At 57.3% G+C, this 21933-nt stretch overlaps 1 protein-coding gene across 6 annotated transcripts in view; it reads right to left on the bottom strand.

The window, feature by feature from the left end:
• Positions 1-21933, bottom strand: part of TNS3 (tensin 3) — a 152685-nt gene that overhangs the window by 95942 nt on the left and 34810 nt on the right. For 3 of the 6 annotated variants that reach the window (XM_029930773.1, XM_029930765.1, XM_029930782.1), the window contains exons 5-9: positions 8815-8867; positions 6657-6828; positions 4443-4493; positions 2721-2843; positions 980-1044 (exon numbers count right to left, since the gene is read on the bottom strand). In XM_029930773.1, coding sequence (XP_029786633.1) covers positions 980-1044; positions 2721-2843; positions 4443-4493; positions 6657-6828; positions 8815-8867 — 464 coding nt within the window. Of the gene's footprint in view, positions 1-979; positions 1045-2720; positions 2844-4442; positions 4494-6656; positions 6829-8814; positions 8868-12939; positions 12992-13267; positions 13294-15702; positions 16162-21933 lie in introns of those variants that run through there. The other 3 variants (XM_029930790.1, XM_029930799.1, XM_029930809.1) reach the window with 3 other exon arrangements.

Here is a 21933-nt window from a genome sequence, read left to right as displayed (position 1 = left end):
CCTATATAGGTGAGGACCCCAAGGCTTCGAGATTCACAAAAACGGCCCAACTCTGCAGTGGAGATGGGCACCGACCAAGCAGAGGAATCAGGATCTACGCCGGGTGTCATGGGGGCTCTAGTGCTCGAAGCTCCAGGCTCGGTGCCCTCTGACCTGCCAGGTGGAGCCTCCACCTGCAGCGCCCCTGCAGGCTACATGCGGTCTGCGTCACACGCTGCGGCTCCGCGGAGGGCCCCTGCCTGAGCGGGAACCTCGGTGTCCGGAGCACGCAGACACTGGTTGCCAGCGAGGCGAGAGCTGATTTGCTAGGGAGCCATGCTCCCCTGTCCGTGTCCAGAGAAAACACGTGGGGAGTCAGATTTCACCCTTGGCCCAGGCAAGGCCAGGATCCGTGGGCTGCTGTGAACAGGGCTATGTGAATCAGAGGGGCAGCTCCCGAAAACCCACAAGGAACAACGCTTCTGGACCGGGCTGTGGCGTGCGTGGTACGTGCCAGGAGGTTCCTGGCAGCCTCCTGTGCCCGGCATCCCAGCCAAGGGTCCCATGGTGGCTCTTCCCACCCCCGGGGACCAGACAGGACCAGAGACACCTCCCTGAGCCTCAGTTTCCCCATTGGTAAAGCGTGAGCAGTGACTGGGTTCACCCCCTGGGTTACTCAGGAAGACTGAGGGACACAAGGCAAAATTGCAAAGGACTGGCCGAGGACAAGCAAACCGCCGTGGCCGTGGCCATCGCCACTCGTCTTTACAGGGTACGAGGTCATCAGGGAAGCGGCGTTGCTCTCGCTTTTGATGCAGGTGACGTCTGTCCCTGCTGTTTTCATCAGGGAACAACAGAGCGCACACCAGCTGCCTCACGGTGACACCCGTGTGAATCACACGGGCGCATCCTTCTCAGCAGTGCGAACCCTCAGTGGGGGCCATTTTCCTCGACAGCTGAGTGTCCTGCCCCGTCCTGGAGCCTCCGATGCCCCTCGTACCTGGCGGACACATTGGTGAAGTGCATGTAGGACGATATCACCACACCGATGCGTCCCTTTCCGCCCTGCAGGAGACAAAAGACAGACTGGTTTCTCTCAACTCCCAGGGCAAAGAGGAACACTCACGGGACGGGGGGAGGGGGGCGGTGTCAGCTTCCTCCAGTCCCTGATGTGGGGACAGCAGCGCAGCAGGCAGCCTGCACACAGGGTACCCGCGGCAGGTGTCACCTACGACTGATCTGCACGGAGGTGGCCGGTCAGCTCGCCACTTCCCACTGGGGACCGGCAGCATGTGCGGGGGAACACATGAAAGACCTGGCTACAGGTGAGCTGCCCAACTCACCCAGCCCCACTCACCCAGCCCTGCCCAGTGACACATGGGGACAGCACCCAGAACAGGCAGGGGCTCAGATGTGCACAGCCCAGGCGAGGCACGAAATGCCGCCTTCTGAAACATACTGCCACAACCCAGCTCAGCAGTCAACAACTCACATGCCAGAAGCCATTTCTGCCCACCACCTGTGTCCCAGCAGTTAAGGGGTGTATGTTTTTGAACAGAAGAAGAAAAATCAGAACTATGACATTCTGTGACACGTGATAGTCACTCCAAGCTCCTGTCACTGTTTGACGGGACCCCGGCCACGGCCGTTTATTTAGGTGCACGAGGGGTCCTTTCCACCATCAACAGCAGGTGTGAGCAGTTACAGAGACTCTGCACCCACGAAAGCCCAAAGTATTCACTCTCTGGGTTTTCATAGAGTCACCAACCCCAGACGTAGGAGCAGGGGAAGCCAAACTGGCAGGGCCACCAGCACTGAGGCCCCTACGCCTGTCCTTGAGAAGAAACGGCTGAGTAGATCTGGGTCACAGCTCTGAGGACCCATGCCGCATGGGAATGTCACCCAGGAGCAGGCCCCTCTCTGTCCCTACAAGTCAGGGTGCAGACACATGCCTTGCACAAACCCAATGCAAGCAAACAGCACCTCAGCTTGGTCGGCCACTCGTGGGACATTCACAGCCACCACGCTCAGTCAGTCACTGTCTCTGCAGTGCACGCCCAAGACCTTTCTGAAAGGCTGAACTCTGACAGCTGTCTGTCCTCCACAGACCTCAGTCCGACTGCACAATGTACTGAGGGCGTGTCCTGCACAGAGACTCAAAACCAGATGGCGTGGGGAAGGAACCTTCTAGAAAAACCTTCTGCCCATGCAGCAGGCAGCAGGTGGGTGGTTCATCGGTGAGGGTGACTAGGGGCAAAGCCTCACAGCCCACACCCTTTGCGGCAGACAGGACAGTGGGGCCGTCGCAGGGCTGACCGCGAGGCGGGCTCTGTGCTGACAGCTCGGAGTCCGGAGCTGCTTCAGATTCTGCATCTCCCTCTCTCTCTGCCCCTCCCCTGCTCACACTGTGTCTCTGTCTCTGTCTCTCTCAAAAATAAACAAACAATAAAAAAATTTTTAAGGGCTTTCTTTCTTTCCAAGAAAAACCAAACATTCAGGAAGTTCACTACCTCCCTGCCCTTCATTAGTTTCCAAATGTTCAGCTACACATCCAATGACCCAAGTCCCGCTTTTTCTGGAGCCAAACGTTGGGAGGTGGGATGCTGACTCTCCATTTCTAAGGACAAGAGCTCGAACATGACCACAGACGCTGATGGACCAGGCCATGGGCATGAAGGGCAACCCAACCCCCAGACCCTCACCTCCCCCAACCTTCGCCCCACATGTGAGGTGGCACTCACCCTGCAGTGGATGACGACCACATGCTGGGGGTCGCTGTTGAGCCAGGACTCCTGCGCCTTGCAGACAGTGCACACCTGGTCCAGTGGTGGAGCGTGCAGCTCGGGCCAGCCCACGTCCAGAATCTGCCAACAAGAGAGGGGTCCCAGGGTCCTGTTGGCTAAGGGCTCTGGGGGCACCGGGCACCCCACAACAGCTTTTCATGAGAATAAGGAACGCTGGGCCATGTTCCTCTTCTAAAACCTGCCGGGAGAGCGCCCACGCAGCCCAACTGATTGACCATCTGCCTCTTGATTTCTGCTCGGGTCATGATCCCAGGATTGTGAGTTCGAGCCCCATGTCAGGTCTGTGCTGACAGCACAGCGGCTGCTTGGGATTCTCTCTCCCTCTCTATCCCTCTCTCTCTCGGCCCCTCCCCATATCGTGCACACGCAGGCACGCTCGCTCTAAAATAAAAAATAATAATAAAACTTATTTTAAAAAATAAAAATAAAGCCTACTGGAAATCATGGCCAGCCTCCTTCACCGGAAAGAAAAACGTGAAGGAGTATGTTGCCCCCATGACCCTACGGCTCCTGTCTCATCTGCTCTTTTTGCAGCTGGGATGGCGATTCTAGAAAGAACTTTCAGAGTCGCTAATGGGGCAGGGCTGGCGGGGAGAGCCGAGGCCTGCACGGATCTGCAACGGGAGATCTTGGCCAGAGCTGCTGCCAAACATTCCTCTGGGCAGACAAAAATTGCGGTTTGGGGGACTTCAGGGAGTGTTCCCCACGCAGCGCACAGATAAACGTCTCAGAGAGAGGCCCGTCGTGTGCACTAGGGACAACACGTCCTCACAGGATGGAACGAGCCCATGCAGGAGGAAGCGCCTTGAACCCCAGCTACAGTTTGGAGCCGAAACAGAGAAGGGGGTCATTGCATGACTCGGAGCACAGCATCTGAGCGACTGGACCCCACCACCAGCGTCCATGCTAAAGCCTGCCCAGCGACACAAAACATTTCCTATTTTTCTTTCCCTTTACGAAGAGGAAGGGAGGGCAGGGTTCTCTTCCTTAGAAGTAACAGAAATAACGTGAAACGATGGAAAATTTCAGGAAAATGTCAGGAAGCTGAAAACTCCCTCTTCGGCCACTTGAGTGGACAGTGGCAGGATTTTGGTGACACCTTAGATTTGTGTCCACATGATGTTAGCAGAGCGGAGACGTTACTTTCATATCCCAATGCCTGCAGGATGCTCCCACTGTTGGAACACGTGTGCTACCCACGCCGCCATTTACCCACATAAGTAATTATAAAAACGTCCCCTAAATACTGATGACTAAGAAGAGTAACAGCTGGAGAATGCAACAGGTGGCAGGAGGGAGATCCTGACAGTGGAAAGGCCACTCGCACACACACTTGCGAACGCACGTGTATAAACCCGGTAGAGGTGGAACACGGCCTGAGGATCACATCAACGTCAAGTTCCGGCACTGATGTTTTATCTCTATTACTAGTTCTGCATAGGGTAAGTGGGCTCTCTGTATATTCCTGAAACTTCCTGTACATGCGTGATTATTTCAGACCAAAGCAGCTGATTTAAAAATAACCCCAGATAAGGGCAGTTCCCGATTCCCGTAATGATGTCACCTCCCGCAAAGGCCTGCCGGGAACGGTTTCCGCACAAGCAGACACACATTGTGGACGTTTGACAAAGATAAGGATGTAGAAGGGGAAGGTCCTACCTTGGGGTTAAGCCTCGTAAGGTCATGTCGCTTTTCAGAAAGGTTTAACACCTGTGAAGAAGGACAAAGCCATCAGACAAGTCAGCATCCCCGGAGGTCAAAGAGGAAACCACTGGTTTTCACGCTTACCCGCCACCTGCCTCCGAAGGAAATGTATGTAGGAACAGATGACAGCTGAGCGCAGGGGCCTGTCCGGCTCCTGCAGGTGGCCACCAACCTTCCTCAAGCCCCAAAGCCTCCTGCCTAATAAGTCAGGCAATCCTGGGCGGCCTCGCTCAACGGTCTGCAGGTTCAGTTAGTTATACTGACCCCACGATCAACCGTCAGAGAATAGGGTGTAGACAAGGAAGAGATGAGCCATCCAGGGGTTCTTAACTCAGATCTGTACACGCATGTGGGGTTTTCTTCAGACATTTCTAAAGGGTGCAAAGGGTCCCTGTCCCAAAACAAGGCAGGGACCTCTATCCTAGTTGTTGGCAGGGTTCCAAGGGTAAGCTCTGGCCCTCTGTGACAGGTGAGGGGCCCCTGCCCTCTGGGGCTCGGGGCCCTCCCAAGTCTCGGAGGAAACCTGCAGGGGGCCAAGCTTCAGGACTGGGAGACAGTTCCTTCAGGGCAGGAAGAGGCCTCAAGGAGGAAGGAAGCCCCCGGGACAAGAGTGTGCCGTTCTCGGCTGGGACAGGCTTTCCCCTGCCTGCAGCCAGGTCTCCCTCCAAGGACTGGGGTCCCAAGATCCAGAACCTCTTGGCTCCAGACCGGCACAGCCTGTGGGAAATGACACAGGGTCACCTCTGCTCGCTCTGCCTCTGGGGCCATGCTCATGGGCAGCAGGTAGCTGATTAGTCATCTGAGACTGATAAGGGGGACAATACAACCTTGTTGTTTAGGGTGAGGATTTGCTGCTCTGATGGAGTTAAGGACCCGTCGGAGGCAGGTGCAGCGGAGGACTGAGGGTTGTAATTTAACCTGAGATCACACAGGCCGACTCGGGGAGGCGGGAGACAGTGCCCGCACTTTACCTCAAGCTGCCGAAGGTCACACGGGATCCCAGCTGTCGGCAGCAGGGAGCGGCTGAGCTGTGATGTGGGGATGTGACCCCACAGGGACTGAGAGCCACTCGTGACGCTGAGTGCCCGCCACACCAGGACGGCTGCCCCCCTCAGGGCGCTTGCAGGCAGTAGCCGAGGGCAGGGAACAGCTGCATTCCCCCGAGGACACTCATGACCTCATGCCACAGCAGGTGGCACGTTGAACAAAAGCCCCGGTGGGAGGGAGTCCTGGGGATGTCTCTGTGAGGCCGGGTGCCCAGAGGACCAGACGCACAGAGTGAGGTACCACATCCACCCCACAGGCTCCGTGGCTGCCCCAAGATTCGCGGTTTCTTCACATTTCAGGGAACTCAGTGTCTTCCAAGTCACAGCACTCAGTGTCCTCGCACTCAGTGTCCCATCCTCTACTCTCCTCGTGCTAGTGTGCCCCAACATTGTCCCTGTGCTCTGTCACGCACCCACCATCTCCGAGTTCCATGTCCCCCCCCACTATCCCCATGCTGGGTGTCCTCCCCACCATCCCCGCACTCGGTGAACCCCCATCCTGACACTGGGTGTCCCCTCCTCCCATCCCCACCCTCGGTGTCCCCGCCACCAACCCTGCACTCGGTGACCCCCACACCGCCATGCTGGGCATCCCCTCCCCCTCCCCCACATCCCCATGTTGGTGTCACCCACCCATCATCTCCATGCTCAGTATCCCCTCTCCCAGTCCCCACCATCCCCACACTGAGTGCCCTCCCCACCATCCCCACGCTTGGTGACATCCCCATCCACACACCCGGTGTCTAATCCCCCTTTCCTCACACTGGGTGTGCCCCCCACCAACCCTGAACTTGGTGACCCCCACATCTGCATGCTGGGCATCCCCTCTCCCTGTCCCCACACTCAGTGACCCCCAGATCCTCAAACTGGGGTCTGATCCCCCATCCTCACACTGGGTGTCCCCTCCACCAAGCCTGTGCTCAGTGACTCCCACATCCCCATGCTGAGTGGCTCCTCCCCCCATCACCACACTGGTTGGCCTCGCCCCCTGTCCTCACATTTAGTGTCCCCCTTATCCCCACCCTCAGTGTCCCCCCACAATCCCCACATTGGGTGTCCCCTCTCCCTGTCCCCGCCCTCGTTGACCCCCCCACCATCCCTGCATTCGGTCCCCCCGACTCACCAGGTAGTTGTCCCCGTGTTTGGACCTCAGCATGCGTGTCACCTCCTGCAGGTTGCGTAGGTAGGACTCCTCGGAGCAGCTGGCGGGGAAGGACACCGCGATGATGCGCTCGGTGATGTAGGTGAGGTCCAGCTCGAGGCCGTCCTCCATGGCGGGGCTCGGCGCTGCAAGCCTAGGAGAGAGGGCCAGTCAGGATGCGGACGGGCATGCACTGGCTGTACTCTCAGGAACACTGGCAGCAGGACTCCTGATGTCTGGGTGTCCCATGCCAAGTGTGCTGCCGTCACAGAAGCCCCAGCCTTGTGGCGGAGGGAGACCCCAGGGAGGGACCCCAGAGACAGGAGCCTGGTTCTCCCTCCCGGGGCTCAGGCCAGCACCACCAAGTGGACGGCAGAAGCAGAGGCCTCAGCTGGGGGCTCCTCAGGCCTTCCTGTCCCCCGAGGCAGGTGCGGGAGCCGTGGAGGGGACGTGCCGGGAAGGAGGCCGGGCCCAGGGGCTTCCCCGGGCTGCAGGTCGGCCGGGTCCACCAGCAGGACTGTGGGCAACCTCTCTGCTGTGAGGACGCTGGGGGGCGGGGCTGGAGAGCAGGGGTGCGGAGGCAGGCCCACCGACCACAGCGAGGCCTGCAGAGGGGAGGGCAGGCGAGGCCAGGATGGTGCCTCTGTACACAGCGTGCACGCTGCCCTGGGGATCACACTCCCCACTCGTCCTCACAGCAGGACAGCAGCCCCCAGGGATGACGGTGGCTGGAGGGAGGGGGATGTGTCGGGTCAACTCCAGCATGGAAAACCCACAAAAACCCACGGAGGGACACAGGGCAGCCATGAGAAGGTGGCTTGGGTCCCCAACCTCAGCTACCGGGAGCTGAGCGGCTTTCTGGCTGCTACCTGTTGACTGACTGCCCCTTTCATATGCGTTTCTCTCCTAATTTTGGAAAACTGAAAACCTTACAAAGTAGTTTCACAAACGGCTATGCACCCACCGTCTGACTTCCACATCAACCTTCTGCCCACACCCCCTCTCCACCACTGTGGCTGCCGTGAAGAAATCCCAGACACTGCTATCACCTCATTTATAAACATTTTACTATTTCTTTCTAGAAAATAGACGCTTTCTAGGAATACCTACAATGTTGTCCTCATACCCATTAGGAGGAACATCAACAGATCCGGTATCACAAACTTAGTCATTAAAGTTGATTTATTAAAATCAGGATGCATAGCATCACCAAGATGTCTTTTCTCTACCTCGTGGAGCACACATGGACACAAAAGACTTTTGACAACTTTTAAAAATTAAATCATGGGGCGCCTGGGTGGCTCAGTTGGTTAAGCATGTGACTTCGGCTAAGATCCTGATCTCACGGTTTGTGGGTTCGAACTCTGGGCCGGGCTCTGTGCTGACAGCTCAGAGCCTGGAGCCTGCTTCAGATTCTGTGGCTTGGTCTCTCTGCCCCTCCCCTGCTCATACCTATTTCTCTCTGTCTCAAAAATAAATAAATATCATAAAAAATGTAAAAGAAAAAGAGTTTTCAAAAATTAATGACGTTTTTGGGCACCTGGGGGGCTCAGTCACTTGATCATCTGACTCTTGATTTCAGATCAGGTCATGATCCCAAGGTTGTTGGGTTCAAACCCCAAGTAGGGCTCAAGGCTAGGAGTGGAGTCTGCTTAGGATTCTCTCTCTCTCCTGCTGCCCCTCTCCCCGCCCCCCAGAATAAAATAAACAAACAAACAAAAAAATATAAAATAAAGTCAGTCAGGTTCTTTAAATGCTGATGTAGAAGGTAATGGCGTGCTGTATCTGTCCACCGAGGCTCCTGAGGGACTGCCCTGAGAGGAGCGCTGGCCATGGCAGTCTCAGCAAGCACCTGCTGGTACTCAGGCCGAAAGCTCAGCGCACCTGCTGGGGTCAACTCTGGAACGCCCCCAAAGTTCACCTGCCTGGTGAAGCCACGGCTGTGCATTGAAACCATCACATGCCCACAGCCTGGACTGTAGTGCTGGGAAGGTGCATCCAGAGAAAAAAAAGAGGAAGAAGAGAAAAAGAGCTTGACACACGTCCGCTGGGTGCACAACTAGACTCGAGGAAGACCATGCGCATGCCTCCTCTGTCACATCGGATCCAAAGCAGGCACACCGGGCTGCTGGATGCTTACCTGGGCGGCCCGGCACGGCAGAGAGCAGCGGACGGTGCAAAGCCCCCTGGAGCCTGTGAAGGACAAAGCACAGGTCACTGTCACGCAGCCCACTGCCACCAGCCCGGGGAGAAGGAAGGACGGCTACCGCTCTGTGATTTAGTCAAGTGGGAAGTCAAGCGGCACGTCAGGGCCCTGTGACTGCAGACCCCCAGCCCACGGTCCACGAACTCCCAGCAGGGCGGACCTGCCCAGGGCACCTATAAAGGCCTGTCCCCTGTATACAGGAGGCGCTCCACCAATGCTCACTAGAGCACTACCTTTATGGTTAGAGTGACTTGAACAAAACAATTAATGACTGGTAATCCTCAGTCCCATCTACCATCTATTTTTTTTAAGGTTTGTTCGTTCATTTTGAAAGACACAGAGAAAGAGAATCCCAAGCCGGCTCCATATCGTCAGCACAGAGCCTGACATGGGGCTCGATTTCAGGACCCTTGAGAAGATGACGTGAACTGAGTCAGACACTTAACCCCCTGAGCCACCCCGGTGCCCTAGCCTCCACTGTATTTTTAAGAAGCCCATCCTACAAGGAAAGAGTAGGTGTGATGACTTTGCCATTTCCAAGACCCTCCCCTGTGCACCTGTGTTCATGTGAGGCTGCGTAGACAGGATCTCAGGAGACACACCCAGCAACTCTGCGAGTAGGAATTACCTCCCACGTTTCAGAGGTGGAGAAACCGAGGCTCGAAGAGGTGTGCCAGGTATTGCAGAAATGGCAAGAGCAGGAGAGCCCCTAAGTCCCCAGGACAGTGCTCCCGGTGCCCTTGCCGGAGTCCCTTCCCCGAGCCCCTCCCGGAGCCCGCCGCGAGTCCTGGCCCCGCTCTGCGCATCAGGGGGTGCGTGCTGATGTTGGGAATGTGGGCAGCAGGTAGCACCAAGCCCCCAGGGAGCCTGCCTGCTGGCCATCCCTGGCTTCTCATCCGGTCCCCTCCTACAACAAGTCCAGGTGCTGACTGAGCTCCCTCCCTCGGTGCATGGGACCCTGAGCAGCATGGACAGTGGCTCCCAGGGGACCAGAGGGGCTGGGACAACTCTCCCCAAAACAGCCCTGAAGCCAGCACTTCCCAAAAGGGTCCCAGCCAGACCCCAGCCCACATCCCCTGGCGAAGACAGATGGTAGACAGATTCGCAGCGGCCAGACAGGCACAGATATACAATGTGTGGATACGTTCCATGACCGAGGAACACACGCGCACATGTGCGCACATGCAACTCGATCAGCGGGCTGGGCCGCTGGCCCCCTACCCTCAGCCCCACTAGAAGCCGCCCGGCTGTGGCCGACGCCAACTTTGACCAAAGTGATGTGCATGGACTGAAAACCAGACACAATCCACGCGTGTAAGTTTGTGGATAAAGCACACATTGCTTGAGGGCACAGCCCTTCACATGTTCCCGCCCCCCATCGCTTACCTGATGATGGGCCAGAACCACTTTTAACAGACAATGCCCCCCCAGGCTGGCGGCGAAGCCTCCCTGTACCTCTCAGGTGCCCAGGGCTATGGGCAAAGCCCCAGCTCAATGTGGAAGGGCAGGGGACCCTGCAGGGAGGGGGTCACCTCTAGAGAATGTGTCCCAGTGTCTGCACCCTAAAGTGGCATTATTCTGCATCTTGGGGACAGTGAGGGGACGGGTGTGGTGAGGACAAGTGCACAGAGGGAAGAGAGGCAGGAGGGGTCCCTAGGACAAACACAAGGCCAGCCTTGGACCCTGTTTCTTGCCCCCTGCCTGAGGAGACAGGGTCCGGGTCCTCTGACCACGCAGTCCCCAGTTTTCCCAATCCACCAGCACCGTCTTGTGACAGGCCACAGTAGACTGTGGTAAGGACACCCACCACACCTGGAGGGACACCTGGCTCCCAGCAAGACCCCAGCAGGCAGCCTAGGAAACAACATCCAGGACAACAGGGCTGAATCATACAGCAAAGATTTGGCAGCAACTTCTGACCCCAAAGTCAAGGCAGCCTATGCTGCCGAGCCTGACCCCGGGGCCAGGCCAGAGTCTAGAAGGTCGGGAGAGCTTTTCATGACAGTGAGCCCAGCCCCCACCACAGAGGACAGAGCGGCCAAGACCCAGCCATCTCTCTAAGCCAGTCTCTCAGATTCAGTATGGACTGGAATCCCTTGGAGTGGGAAACCCTCATTCAGAGGCTATATTTGGAGCCAAGCAGAAGATGTGTGGGGGATGGGACCCCGGGTTCACGGAGACAGTAGCCCCTTGGATGTCCACTCAGCTGTGCAGCGGATAGGAGACCACAAGGGGCAAGATTTTCCAAAACATGTCGCTGGTGAGAAGGGGACCCGCAGGCTCGCACTCTGGGCCTCTGTACTCGAAAGCAAAGAATCCACCTGCTCTCGGGGTTCAAGCCGAGCCCCCCTCCATACACCACAGCTCATTTCCCGGCTTCGGAATGACCCAGAAACCAGCTTCCCAGAAGTCTACCGGAGAAGACAGTCCTGTGCTCACTGGAACCCCGCATCCGAACCTTGTACAGGAAGGTGGAGAAAACCTCTCTGCGGGAAGAAGACCCCAGACCCCCAGATCTGCACGCTGCTCACAGTGCTCTGCAGGAAGAGAGGAGGCCTTCTGAGGAGGCCACTTTTTACGAGATAACACAGGAGATTCCCGCGCTCCCTCCCTCCGGTCCCCACCTGCCTCTGCCCCGCCCCACCCTGCCCCGCCTCCTTCACCCCTGTAGATTTGGCACTGGCTTATCACAGCCAGAGACTTCTAAAGGTGCTAAGAAACCCGACAGGAGACTGAGGGGGAAGGGCACTGATGGAATCTGTGGCAAAGGTTACACCTGCCACAGGTCAAGTGCAAAACCCACGTTCCCATCTGGGACCCTGTCTGGGACCCCGACGAAGTCACTGGCCTCACGGGCCATTGGTCGCTTTGGGGCCAGCACTTGGAAAACAGAAAGAACACAGGCGGAAAGCCCAGGACTCACCAGCAAGGCCTCCAGCTCCCTGTGCCCAGAAGGGCTTCTCTGGCTCAACACACTTTTGCAATAATTGATCCTCGTTTGTTTTGCTAATGGTGTTACTTTTGTATTTGAAACAGGCGCACAAGCAGCAACTCTGTAGCAGGGGGATATGAACCCCAGGCTCACCTTGCAGAAGGGGACATGACCTTCCCACCCCATGATATTTGCATGCAGACATCACCTTCCTTTATTAAGGGAGGCAGAGAGAGCCCCTGCTGGCTCAGAGAGGGTTACCCCAGGGCAGAAGGTGAGGCTGCATGGCTTTTCTTGGGAGAAGGGGGTCCAGGCTTTGTCAGGGTCCCCCGTAAAAAAGCCTTTGTGCAAACATGGTCTCTGTCACTTTGTACCCTGTGGACCTGGAAAGGTGCTTCACCTGCTCCGGCCTCGGCCACCCTCCTAAGTCTTTCCAGAGTAGGAATTCCAGTCCCCACCTTATCTGGGAGTTGGGGCCCACACAGGACCTGCAGGAAACACCTGCTGTCCACACAGGGGTCGTGCACCACCCACCCTATAGGACCCCGCCCACCAGCACCCCTCCACATAAGACCCCACCCCCGACACCCCTTCCTATAAAACCCGGTACCCTGAGGCCCCCTCTTACAGGACCCTGCCCACCAGTGCCTCATCCCACTGGACCCCTCCCCACTGCGTCCTGTCTTTTAGGGCACCATTCCCGTCACCAGTCGGTAGTTCTAAAAACCTGGCCCAAATTTGAGCGAAAATGGGCCAAATATCTCTGTGAGATAAAGGCTTAGCCACTAGCAACTTGCCCCTTTCTAAGCAGACAGGCCATCCACTGTGGGGACTGATCTGTTCAGCAGGGACCCTCCCCCCTCCATGGGCACCACAGGGTGGGCAGCTCTGGGACACCCCAAAGTCAGGGTGGGCACATCAGAACCAGACCAGGCCAACCCAAGCCTGCACCCGCAGCAGCCCAAATCTGCACCTTCGGCGCAGAGCCCAGTACAACCGGCACACATTCGGTCTCCCAGGTTTTCAAAGGAAAAGTGCAGTCCACGCGTGGCACAAGACAGACACCCCGAAGGCCTCACTGTTAGATGCCATAGTCCTGTAGAACCCACAGGGCCCTGCTCCCACACCTCAGGTGACCGGCGTCCAGGCCAGAAGACACGACTCTCTCACTGGGTGTCAACCCACAGGTTGGATTTCCAAGTGTCATGTCCCAGCAGCGAGGACTCGCTCACAGCCTCGGTGATCAGGGACGCTGAACAAACCTGCTGCAGGGGTGAGTCTGCACCAAGGACTCCTGGCCAGAGAGCACAGAGGACTGCCCCCCCCACCAAAGGCTTCCAGAAGGACTCGGCTCAGGGGTGGGGAGTGGGGAGGACAGTGAGGACACCTAACTCCCAGCCGGAAAGCAGAGAGAGGACACAGACAGGGTGCCCCGTCACATGTCACATGTCATACATCACAAGTCAGGTAAGGAGTATGTCAGGGCTGGACGATGTCCCGGCTTCCGGGTGGCTGCGACCCCAGGGCCCTGTGGGGATGACCGGCAGGCAGGTTAGCCACCCAGGCTGTCCCAGAGCCGCAGAACCCCCTGCAGATAAAGCTCTCATCTGTAAAATGGGCTCCTACATCCGGCAACCTCTCTGCAGGGGTGCACAGGGTCAGAGCAGGCCGTGGGAGCAACTTTAGCATCTACGATTTCCATGTGTTCTCTGGGAAACCAGGAAGATGGAGAAGACCTGCCTAATGAGATTCATGGCGTAGACAGTGTCCCCACTTCACCAGGCAGGGCCTGTCCTCAACATGGTGGCTGGTGCGGGCACTCATAGAACTCACAGCCCATATGCAGGGCTAATGCTGGTGCCTTGTCCCCACATCCCACTGCTATGGACCAAGCGCAGGTACCTCCCTCTCTCCATTTCTGCCTGAAGGCCCTTCTCTTCCAGTTCTCCCACCACACCACACTTTTCTGCCCCAGGACCTTTGCATATGTCCTACGGGTCTGGAACATTTCCCACCCACTTAGGCAAGCCTCACCTGATTAGCTCCTATGAATCCTAGACCTCTCAGCTCAGATGTCACCTCCCCAGCAAAGTGGCCCCGATCCCTGGCCCTGTGTGTACATCCCGCGATGGCACAACCCTCAACTGCACAGAAATAACTCATCTCAGCCATGCGCTGCACCCCCCCTCCACCGCACCCCACCCCTGTGAAGACCCGCAGAGGCGCTGGCTCCCACCTGCCGCCAGGGGGCCACATCCAGAGCTCACAGCTGCAGGGTGCAGGAGGGAATAAGCCCACCGCTGAGCTCCGCATGTCCAAGGGATGATCTGGCCGTGTTAGAGGCCTGGGGATGCTGCTCTGGCGTTTCCATCCTGAGTACCTGATACCTCCATTTGTAGGATAATAAAGTCAACGTGCTGCGTGGCCTGGACACACTCTGCAGCTAAAAGAACAGCAGAATGAAAAGTAGGAAGTATGCTCCCCTTAGCAAGGTCATGGCCGAGGGAATCGGTGACTCTGGGGGCTATTTGGAAAGAAACCGATGCTTGCACAGTCACATGGCAACTCGAGGTGGGAACCAGGAACAGGGTGTTCTGGTGCAGGCAGACCCTGAGCCCACCAGTGATCTCACCCCTGCCCCTGCTCACAGGGAGATGGGCGCACTCCTGCTGCCCACCTCCCCTCGCCCTCTCTGGCTTCTGGGTGAAAAGCAGAGAGCCTCTGCAGATGCCAGGGGTGGAAGGCAGGAGCCATAGACCTGGGGTGCTGCTCCCAGCCCCCCAGGCAGCCCTGAAACCCCCAGCACTAACCATTCGGTGAAGAGGAACAAAAGGGTCAGTTGCGTAACCAAAGCCAGAGTTACAAGGAAGCAGGGCTCCGGGCCGGCAGCCGGGGGCAGGGAGCAGGAGGGTGGCGCTCAGGAAGGAGGCACCACCGTCCACAGCTTGGCAGAAGCATGCCGCCCAGGCAAACGGGGAAAGCTCAATAATACCCTTGTGCAAAGGCAATAACCAGCCACGTCCAGTGGACAAACCTTAAGGCTCTGATTCGCACACTTGCTGCCCGGCAGGCAGGTGCAGTGGTCAAGGGCTTCCTGGCCACTTCCTGGGCTGTCTGACCTTGGGAATTGACTCAACCTTCCATGACTCAGTTTCCACCTGGAAAGTGGAGGTGTCGGCAGGATTAGATAAGGAAACACGTGGACAGGAGGGCTAACAAGGGCAGCTGGCTGGTCCGCAGTGCTAAATAAATACCAGCTGCACACCCAGTGGCCGTACTGGGTGCCGGGGGTGGGGGGGCTGGCCCCGAAAGGCAACCTCCCCCTGAAAGTCCATACGGACCCCAGTGCCTGGAGAGGCCCTCACACCAACGACAGCCGGAGAATCAAGACCTTCCCAAAGCCAGCCAGCTGGCCACTTCTCCTTCCAGAAGAACACCAGAAGCGAAGTCATTATCAGGAGCGCCCAGCCTGAACGTCTTTCTTACCATGCTTACCCAGGAGCAGCAGCAAAGGTCCAAGAAAAACATAGCAGGCTCAAGTTCGGAAATGAAAAGAACGTCACTCTCCCCCCTGCCCCCCAGCTCCTCCAGAAGAAACGGTTTCCCTCCCAGAGAGACTGCCTGCGCCAAGTCTGCACCGCGCACTCAGTGCTCGGCGGTGCGTAGGCTGCACCATATGGAAGGAAGGTGCCCGTGAAAGCACGGGGCAGGGAGGAAGGGGGTCCCCAGAAGGGGCAGCCCAGGAAGCCGCCGGTGGGAGGAGCGTCACACTCAGCGCTCCATGGAACTTTTACTGCCCCTTCGCAGCAGAGCAAGGACGTGAGCAAACAGGAGGGACGGCCACTGCCAAGTGAACGGGCCCCACAGATCCCTCCGGGGGCAGAACTCACCACGCTGCCGAGGGCCCCCCAGGCCAGGGCTTGGCCTGCAGAAGCAGCACCCTCTCACTGCCTGGCTCCTTCCCTGCTTGGAGTCCCGCACCCTCTCCCTGCCCCTGGCCGCACGGGGAGCAGGTGGGATAGAGCCCGCCCCGCTGTGGCTGGGGAAGTCTCAGGGCCGCGGGCAGGCCCAGCCCACAAAAGCAGTGCGCATGCTTGCACACAGGGCACTGGCAGCGTGTGCCCGGCCCAGGCCCCGCAGGACCCAGGGGGAGCAGGACAGGCTCCTGGGCAGGAACTATAGCCCTGAGGGCAACCTGGCCCCCAGGGGGGTATGGAAATGGGGGCGCAGGGAGGCTTATCCAAAGCCCCACCCCTACCCCCAGACCAGCCTACTGCGTGTTCCTGGGTGGGCAGCTCTCAGGCCTGCATCCCACAGCGCCCCAGGTGCCGCCCCCTCCTTTCTGTCTTTTACATGCCCACAAAACCAGAGACAGGACACAAACACAGGGTCTCAGTGGGTAGGCGGACCAGAGAGAAGCAGCTGGGTCTCTCCTAACACGTGCCCTCACGCTCCGAGGCTCATGGAGGCCAAAACAGAGAGTGGGGCACTGGACATACGTCCCATGTCCGACAGGGGGGCTACAGCAGCTTTTCAGGTACCCAGCCTGTCTGCGCCTGGATCAAACTCGGAGCTGGCAGAGGAGGGCCCAGAGAGCAGAGCGCAGACCCCACAGCCGGGTCTACACTGGCAACCATCGGACGGATCTCGTCATCAGGCAGTCTCCTCCCTTACGTTCAGAGGGAGATCCAAGTGGGCTCATTTATTATCACGTCTCACACGCATGCTCTTTTATTTTAATCCATTATTTCATAACGAGAACGTCTCTCCCTATAAAGAGGACCATGGGAGTGCGTGCTGGGTCCCTCGAAGCCCCTCCCAAACCCAACCCTGTCACAAGGGCTGGAGAGGAGGGTGACGACTCCATGCATGTCTCTGCCTCAGGCAGGCTGGCGGGTCTTCCTGAGAGCGAGCGTGGGGACAGACAGCCACCCCTTCACCTGTCAGGTCAGCACACCTGGGGACGAACAGGACCTCTCACTCTTGGAAGCACTTGGCTCCTACCAAGGTGACAAGGGCGGCGTTCCAGCCTGGCCGGGAGGGCGGGAGAGGCCGGAGGGGCCCACTGTCCCCAGGTCTGCCTGTGGTGGCAGCAGGCCACACAGGGCCACGTATTATCCCTTCCTGCGTGCTGACAGAGGACACAGCAAGCCTGGGGCCCGGCTCTCTCAAAAACGCCCCCAAATTCCCAACAGGACCGTGTTCCAGTCCGGCAGCCCCAGGGAAGGGAGCCAGAACAAGAGTGACCCTCCATGGCCCAGGAGCCACGCCGGCTGCACGCTTCCAAAGGCGGGAGGGTGCCATCACTCCTCCTGTGGTTGGAGCTTTAGCAGGAGGGGCCTGAGTCAGCTCCAGATGCACCCAGCGGGGCCGTGGCCCCATTCTACCCTGAGGTCCACCTGGGGCAGCCCCAGTGTCGCCACAGAAACCCTCAGTTGCTGGGAGGTAGGCCCTCCACCCTGCGCCTCCACCGTGCCCGAGTGCTGGGCTCATGGTCCTGGGGCGCCCACCGCGCCTGCTGGCCAGAGAAAGCCAACAGCTGAGTCCATGGCCCATGCTCCCTGCGCTGAGAGGGCACAGCTGGCCTGGGCGTTAGTCACTCATGAAGCTACAGGTTCCCGGCATGGCCAGCCGGGTGCCCGTGACCCCTGGCCCCATCTGTCCTCACACACGCCAGAGGCATTCCGGTGAGTGTCCTCCCTGCCAGCAACAGACGCATGCTCCATGACAGACGCCATCCACTGGGGCTGGGCCTCCCGGCTGCACCACTCCGGATCCTGGCACAGTGCCCAACACGACGAACAGGACAGTTCCCGAGGGGCTGGATGAGGGTCCTGGAAGTACCAGCCAGCAGCGATGACGGGGGCCACTGACGGCCACTGGACAGGAGACCACCCCCTGCACACATGGGGGGCCTTCAGGAGGCCACCCTGGAGACGGGCCGGGAGGGGCCACAGTGTGTGAGGACGAGGGGAGACAGGCCTGCGGACGGGGCTCCTGCAGCCCGGACCCGGTCAGAACATTTCCTGGGCCAGGAGGAGCCCTGCAGAGGCTTCTGAAAAGGGTTGACAAGCAGGGTCCCAGATGTGTTCTGAAGGGGGTTTCCCGGCGGCGGCCACAAGGTTAAGGGGAGGGGGTGCACCTAACGGCAGATGGTGTGGGTGGGAACCTGGAGCCACCGGCTGCAGGGCCTGGAATGGGCTGTGGGGAGTAGCAGCCGCTCCAGCGGGTGCCGAGCGTGTGTCCCCCTCGTGCCAGGACAGTGACGGTGCCAGGTGGCTGCTGGGGGCCTCAGTTTCCCCACCTGCACACTGGGGCCAGTCACTGAACACTACACCGTGGGGAAGTGTCAAATGAGACCTGCTCAGAGAGAGCAAGAGACACCGTGCCTGGAAGGCGTAAGCTCTCAGCAAGGCCAGCTTTAGTGGTGTTCCAGTCTCCCCAGGGAGGCCAGGGGGCGGGGGATGCAGCACAGGTGGCTGCTGGGGCCGGGCGGGGGTCTAGGCGACGGAGCGGAACTGAGAGAAGGGTGGGAACCCACAGGCCCTGGTCCCGGCGCTGAGGAGGGGGAGGGTGTGGGGACCGAAGGGGGTCCAAGAGCCAGAGCCGCGATGCACGGGGGCAAGCCACACTCCAGAGGACCCACAGGCCACAACCACAAGCCACAACCACAGGCCTCACCCACAGGTCACGACAGTATTCTTCCACTTTCATTTAGATACTAAATTTTTAAGAAAAAATTCTCCAAGAAAGAAAAGGGAGGAAAAAAAAGAAAACTGGATTTGATCACTCACTAGATCCCTGGTCTGTTATAAAAGGATGTAACTCAGGAACAGAGGGAAGGGAGAGCTGCCCAGGGAACGTTCTGGAGAGGGTTCGCTGAGCTCCCACCCCTCCCAGGGCCCGCTGTCCCCCCATCTTCACGTGCTCACCAACCCGGAAGCTCTTGGGACCCTGTCTGTTGGGGGGTTATGGGGGTTTCATTGCAAGGACATGATTGATGAAATCACTGGCCATTGGTAATTGATTCAACCTGCAGACCTGCAGGCCCAGGGTGGGAGGGCGGGGCTTACAGTTCCAACCCGGTGACCATGTGGGTGGTCTCCCCGAAGCCCCTCCTCTGGAGGTCAGGGGGTGGGGCTTACATCTTCGGGGGTGGGGACAGCCACATGGGCGGTCTCCCTGGCAACCAACCCTCATCCTCAGGTGCTTTCCAAGGGTCACCCCCTTAGCATAAGACTCGGCCTATCTGCTCCTCCACTTAGGAAACCTCATGGGTTTGGGGACTGCTGTGCTGGAAATCGGTATTTCTTACAAATCACAGTATCCCACCTCCCTAAATTAACAACCACTGCCCAAAACCAAGCTTGAACCTCACTCCGCATCATGCTTTCCTACCCATGAGAAACCAGATTTCCTAATTTCGAGGGAACTTCCCAATTTCCTAATTTCCAAAAAACTTCAAAGGACCACCTGAAATTACCATTTACCAAGTGACCATTTCAAAAACCGTCCCCAAGGTTTTGGGGTCTTCACTGCCACCCAAAAGGGCATCTCGGCTGCCGTCCAGTTACTTTCCCAGTGATCCTGGGGAAAGCCAGGCTCAAACCCCAGCTGTGTCTCTACAGATAGGACGCTCTGGGCTCAGCCAGGGAGCCGGTCCACCGGGGTCCTCGTGTGTGTGAAAAGGGAAGGACATTCACCCAGGTGCTCCTGGCAGCCCTTAAACAGAGAAGCTCACCCTGAAACCTCCTGCTGACTTTTCTAACACCGCCTGTGTTCGCGCTAAGGAGACCCCATTTCCGAGCATTCCTCTGACAGCTAGGAGTCAGATGAGTGAGAAGGTGGCACCGTGCCAATAACCCAGAGGACCCAAGTCCCATTGGGAGATAAGTCTCCTTGGGCCAACCCCTATCGACAAAACCTAGCCGCAAATTGGGGACTCACTCATCCCCAGATCATGTCAACCTACCCACTGCGTACAGAATGTGACCTGCTGGGCAAGCTTCGCGTGCAATCGAAATTCCTCACTGAACTGCTGTTCCCTCTGGTACCTGTGAGGAAGTCAAGTCCACGGCACCGATCTGACCGGACCCGACCTGACCAAAGGCACATGGCTCATCCGCAGAAGCTCCAGCTGCCCAAGGTCAGTGCCCAGGCTCGGGCTACCCACACGGGCAGACGGATGGGGATGCTCACCTGCACCTCTGCAGAGCACCTCACCAGCACTGGGAGTTGCTTATAAAGTGGTAAAATGGACAGAGGCGCCTGGGTGGCTCTGTCAGTTGTGTCCAACTCTTGATTTCGGCTCAGGCCGCGACCTCATAGTTCATGAGTTCAAGCTGTGCATCAGGCTCTGCACTAAGATTCTCTCTCTCTGCCTCCTCTGCTCTCTCTCTTAAAATAAGTAAACTTTTAAAAAATAATAAAACGGTGACTGTTATATTTTCAGATGTGTCCTCTGAACACAGCGCTTTGATCTGGGAATGCCTCATGGGCCAGTGAGCGGATTTAGACCAGCAGTGACTCCCACACACACACCAGTGGTTTTTCTCTCTTGTCTATACTCAGGAAGGTCACGTGTCCAGCACAGCCTGGATCTGAAAGTTTATAATATAACATAATATAATGTAATATAATACGATACAACATGATACATAATACAATATGATATAAGATATACGATGATACGGTTGAATGATAGAATATAGTGTAATATATATGATGTATAATACTGTATATAACATGTTATATACTACAATATATGTATGATACGTAATGTAGACATGACATAAAAGGACATAAGGTAACATGTATGATATGCAGTGCATGATATGATATCATAGGATACAAGGTAACATGTATGACATGATATATGATATGATGTCATGGGATATAATACCATATGACATGATGTACAATATGCTATGATATGATCCTCAAATTTTCTCCTACACAGTAATTTTCAACAGCTGTGTGGCATCCAAGGTCGAGTGGGAGCACCATTTCCTCTTTGCCTGAATGTCATCTGGGCCCCAATGTCTGTCACGCACACGTGGCGCTATGATCAGCACCCTACGGTTCACAACTTCCCAGCATCCTCAGCAGCTGCCTCAGGGTAATTGCCTCCGAGTGCCGCCTGCTTTTCGAGTCTTGTAGGGAGAACTTCCCATAGCCCGTCCCTGGGAGCGGGTCCTGGGACCTCCAGGACTCCGGTGCGCACATCCGCCCCTCCGCTCCCCAGGTCGGTGCTGGGATGGAATAAGATCTCCAGGACGCTAATCTAAACCAGAGAGATCGCAGGGCCCTCCCATGCGCAGAGCAGAGCCGGGCTCCAAGACCTCAATGAATGCAAGCATGAGGACAGAGAGGCCAGCCTGCCGCCCCCACGGGCGCCCTGCTCTAAGGCGGTGGTAAGAGTAAGACTGGGTATCGGACAGCATCCCGACGGATGCCTCCCTGGCAATGTTAACTCATGAACAGGTCACTTCAAGCGTTATTTTTTCCAGCGTTTACCAGGAGCGTGCACAGTGGGACTGAAAACACACGAAGGGGCAGATTTACAATGGAGGGTGGTGGGGACCAGACAATGAGCGTGGACTACATGCTGGGTGGCAAAGACCACGTTCAGAAAGAGACGGATCAGTGCTGCATGAAAATGGCGGGTGAGGGTGTCGGGGTGGCCTCGCTGGGCATCTGACTTGGGCTCAGGTCATGATCTCATGATGTTCATGAGTTCAAGACCCATTTTGGGTAAAACAGGATCCCCGCTTCAGGTAAGCCCCACCTCTCTCTCTCTCTCTCTCTCTCTCTCTCTCTCTCTCTCTCTCTCTTTCTCTCTGCCCCTCCTGGGATTATCTCTCTCTCTCTGCACCTTGCTCACCTGCTTGCTCACACGCTCTCTCTCTCTCAAAAAAAAAAAAAGAAGAAGAAGAAAAAGAAGAAGGCAGGAGAGTCTTGGCTGGAGCCGCAGTGACAGCCCCACGGGAACTGCAGATTGGACTTGAACCCTGTCTTGCCCTGCAAGAACCAAAGGAACGGAGTCACTTTCATTGAGTAAATACCCAGTAGTGGAATTACTGGATCACAGGGTAGTTCCATTTTTAGTTTTCGGAGAACCT

Source organism: Suricata suricatta, chromosome 2 (assembly GCF_006229205.1).
Source record: "Suricata suricatta isolate VVHF042 chromosome 2, meerkat_22Aug2017_6uvM2_HiC, whole genome shotgun sequence".
NCBI lineage: Eukaryota > Metazoa > Chordata > Mammalia > Carnivora > Herpestidae > Suricata > Suricata suricatta.
The sequence above is the reverse complement of the archived record's forward strand: the minus strand, read 5'-3'. Positions and strand labels throughout refer to the sequence as shown.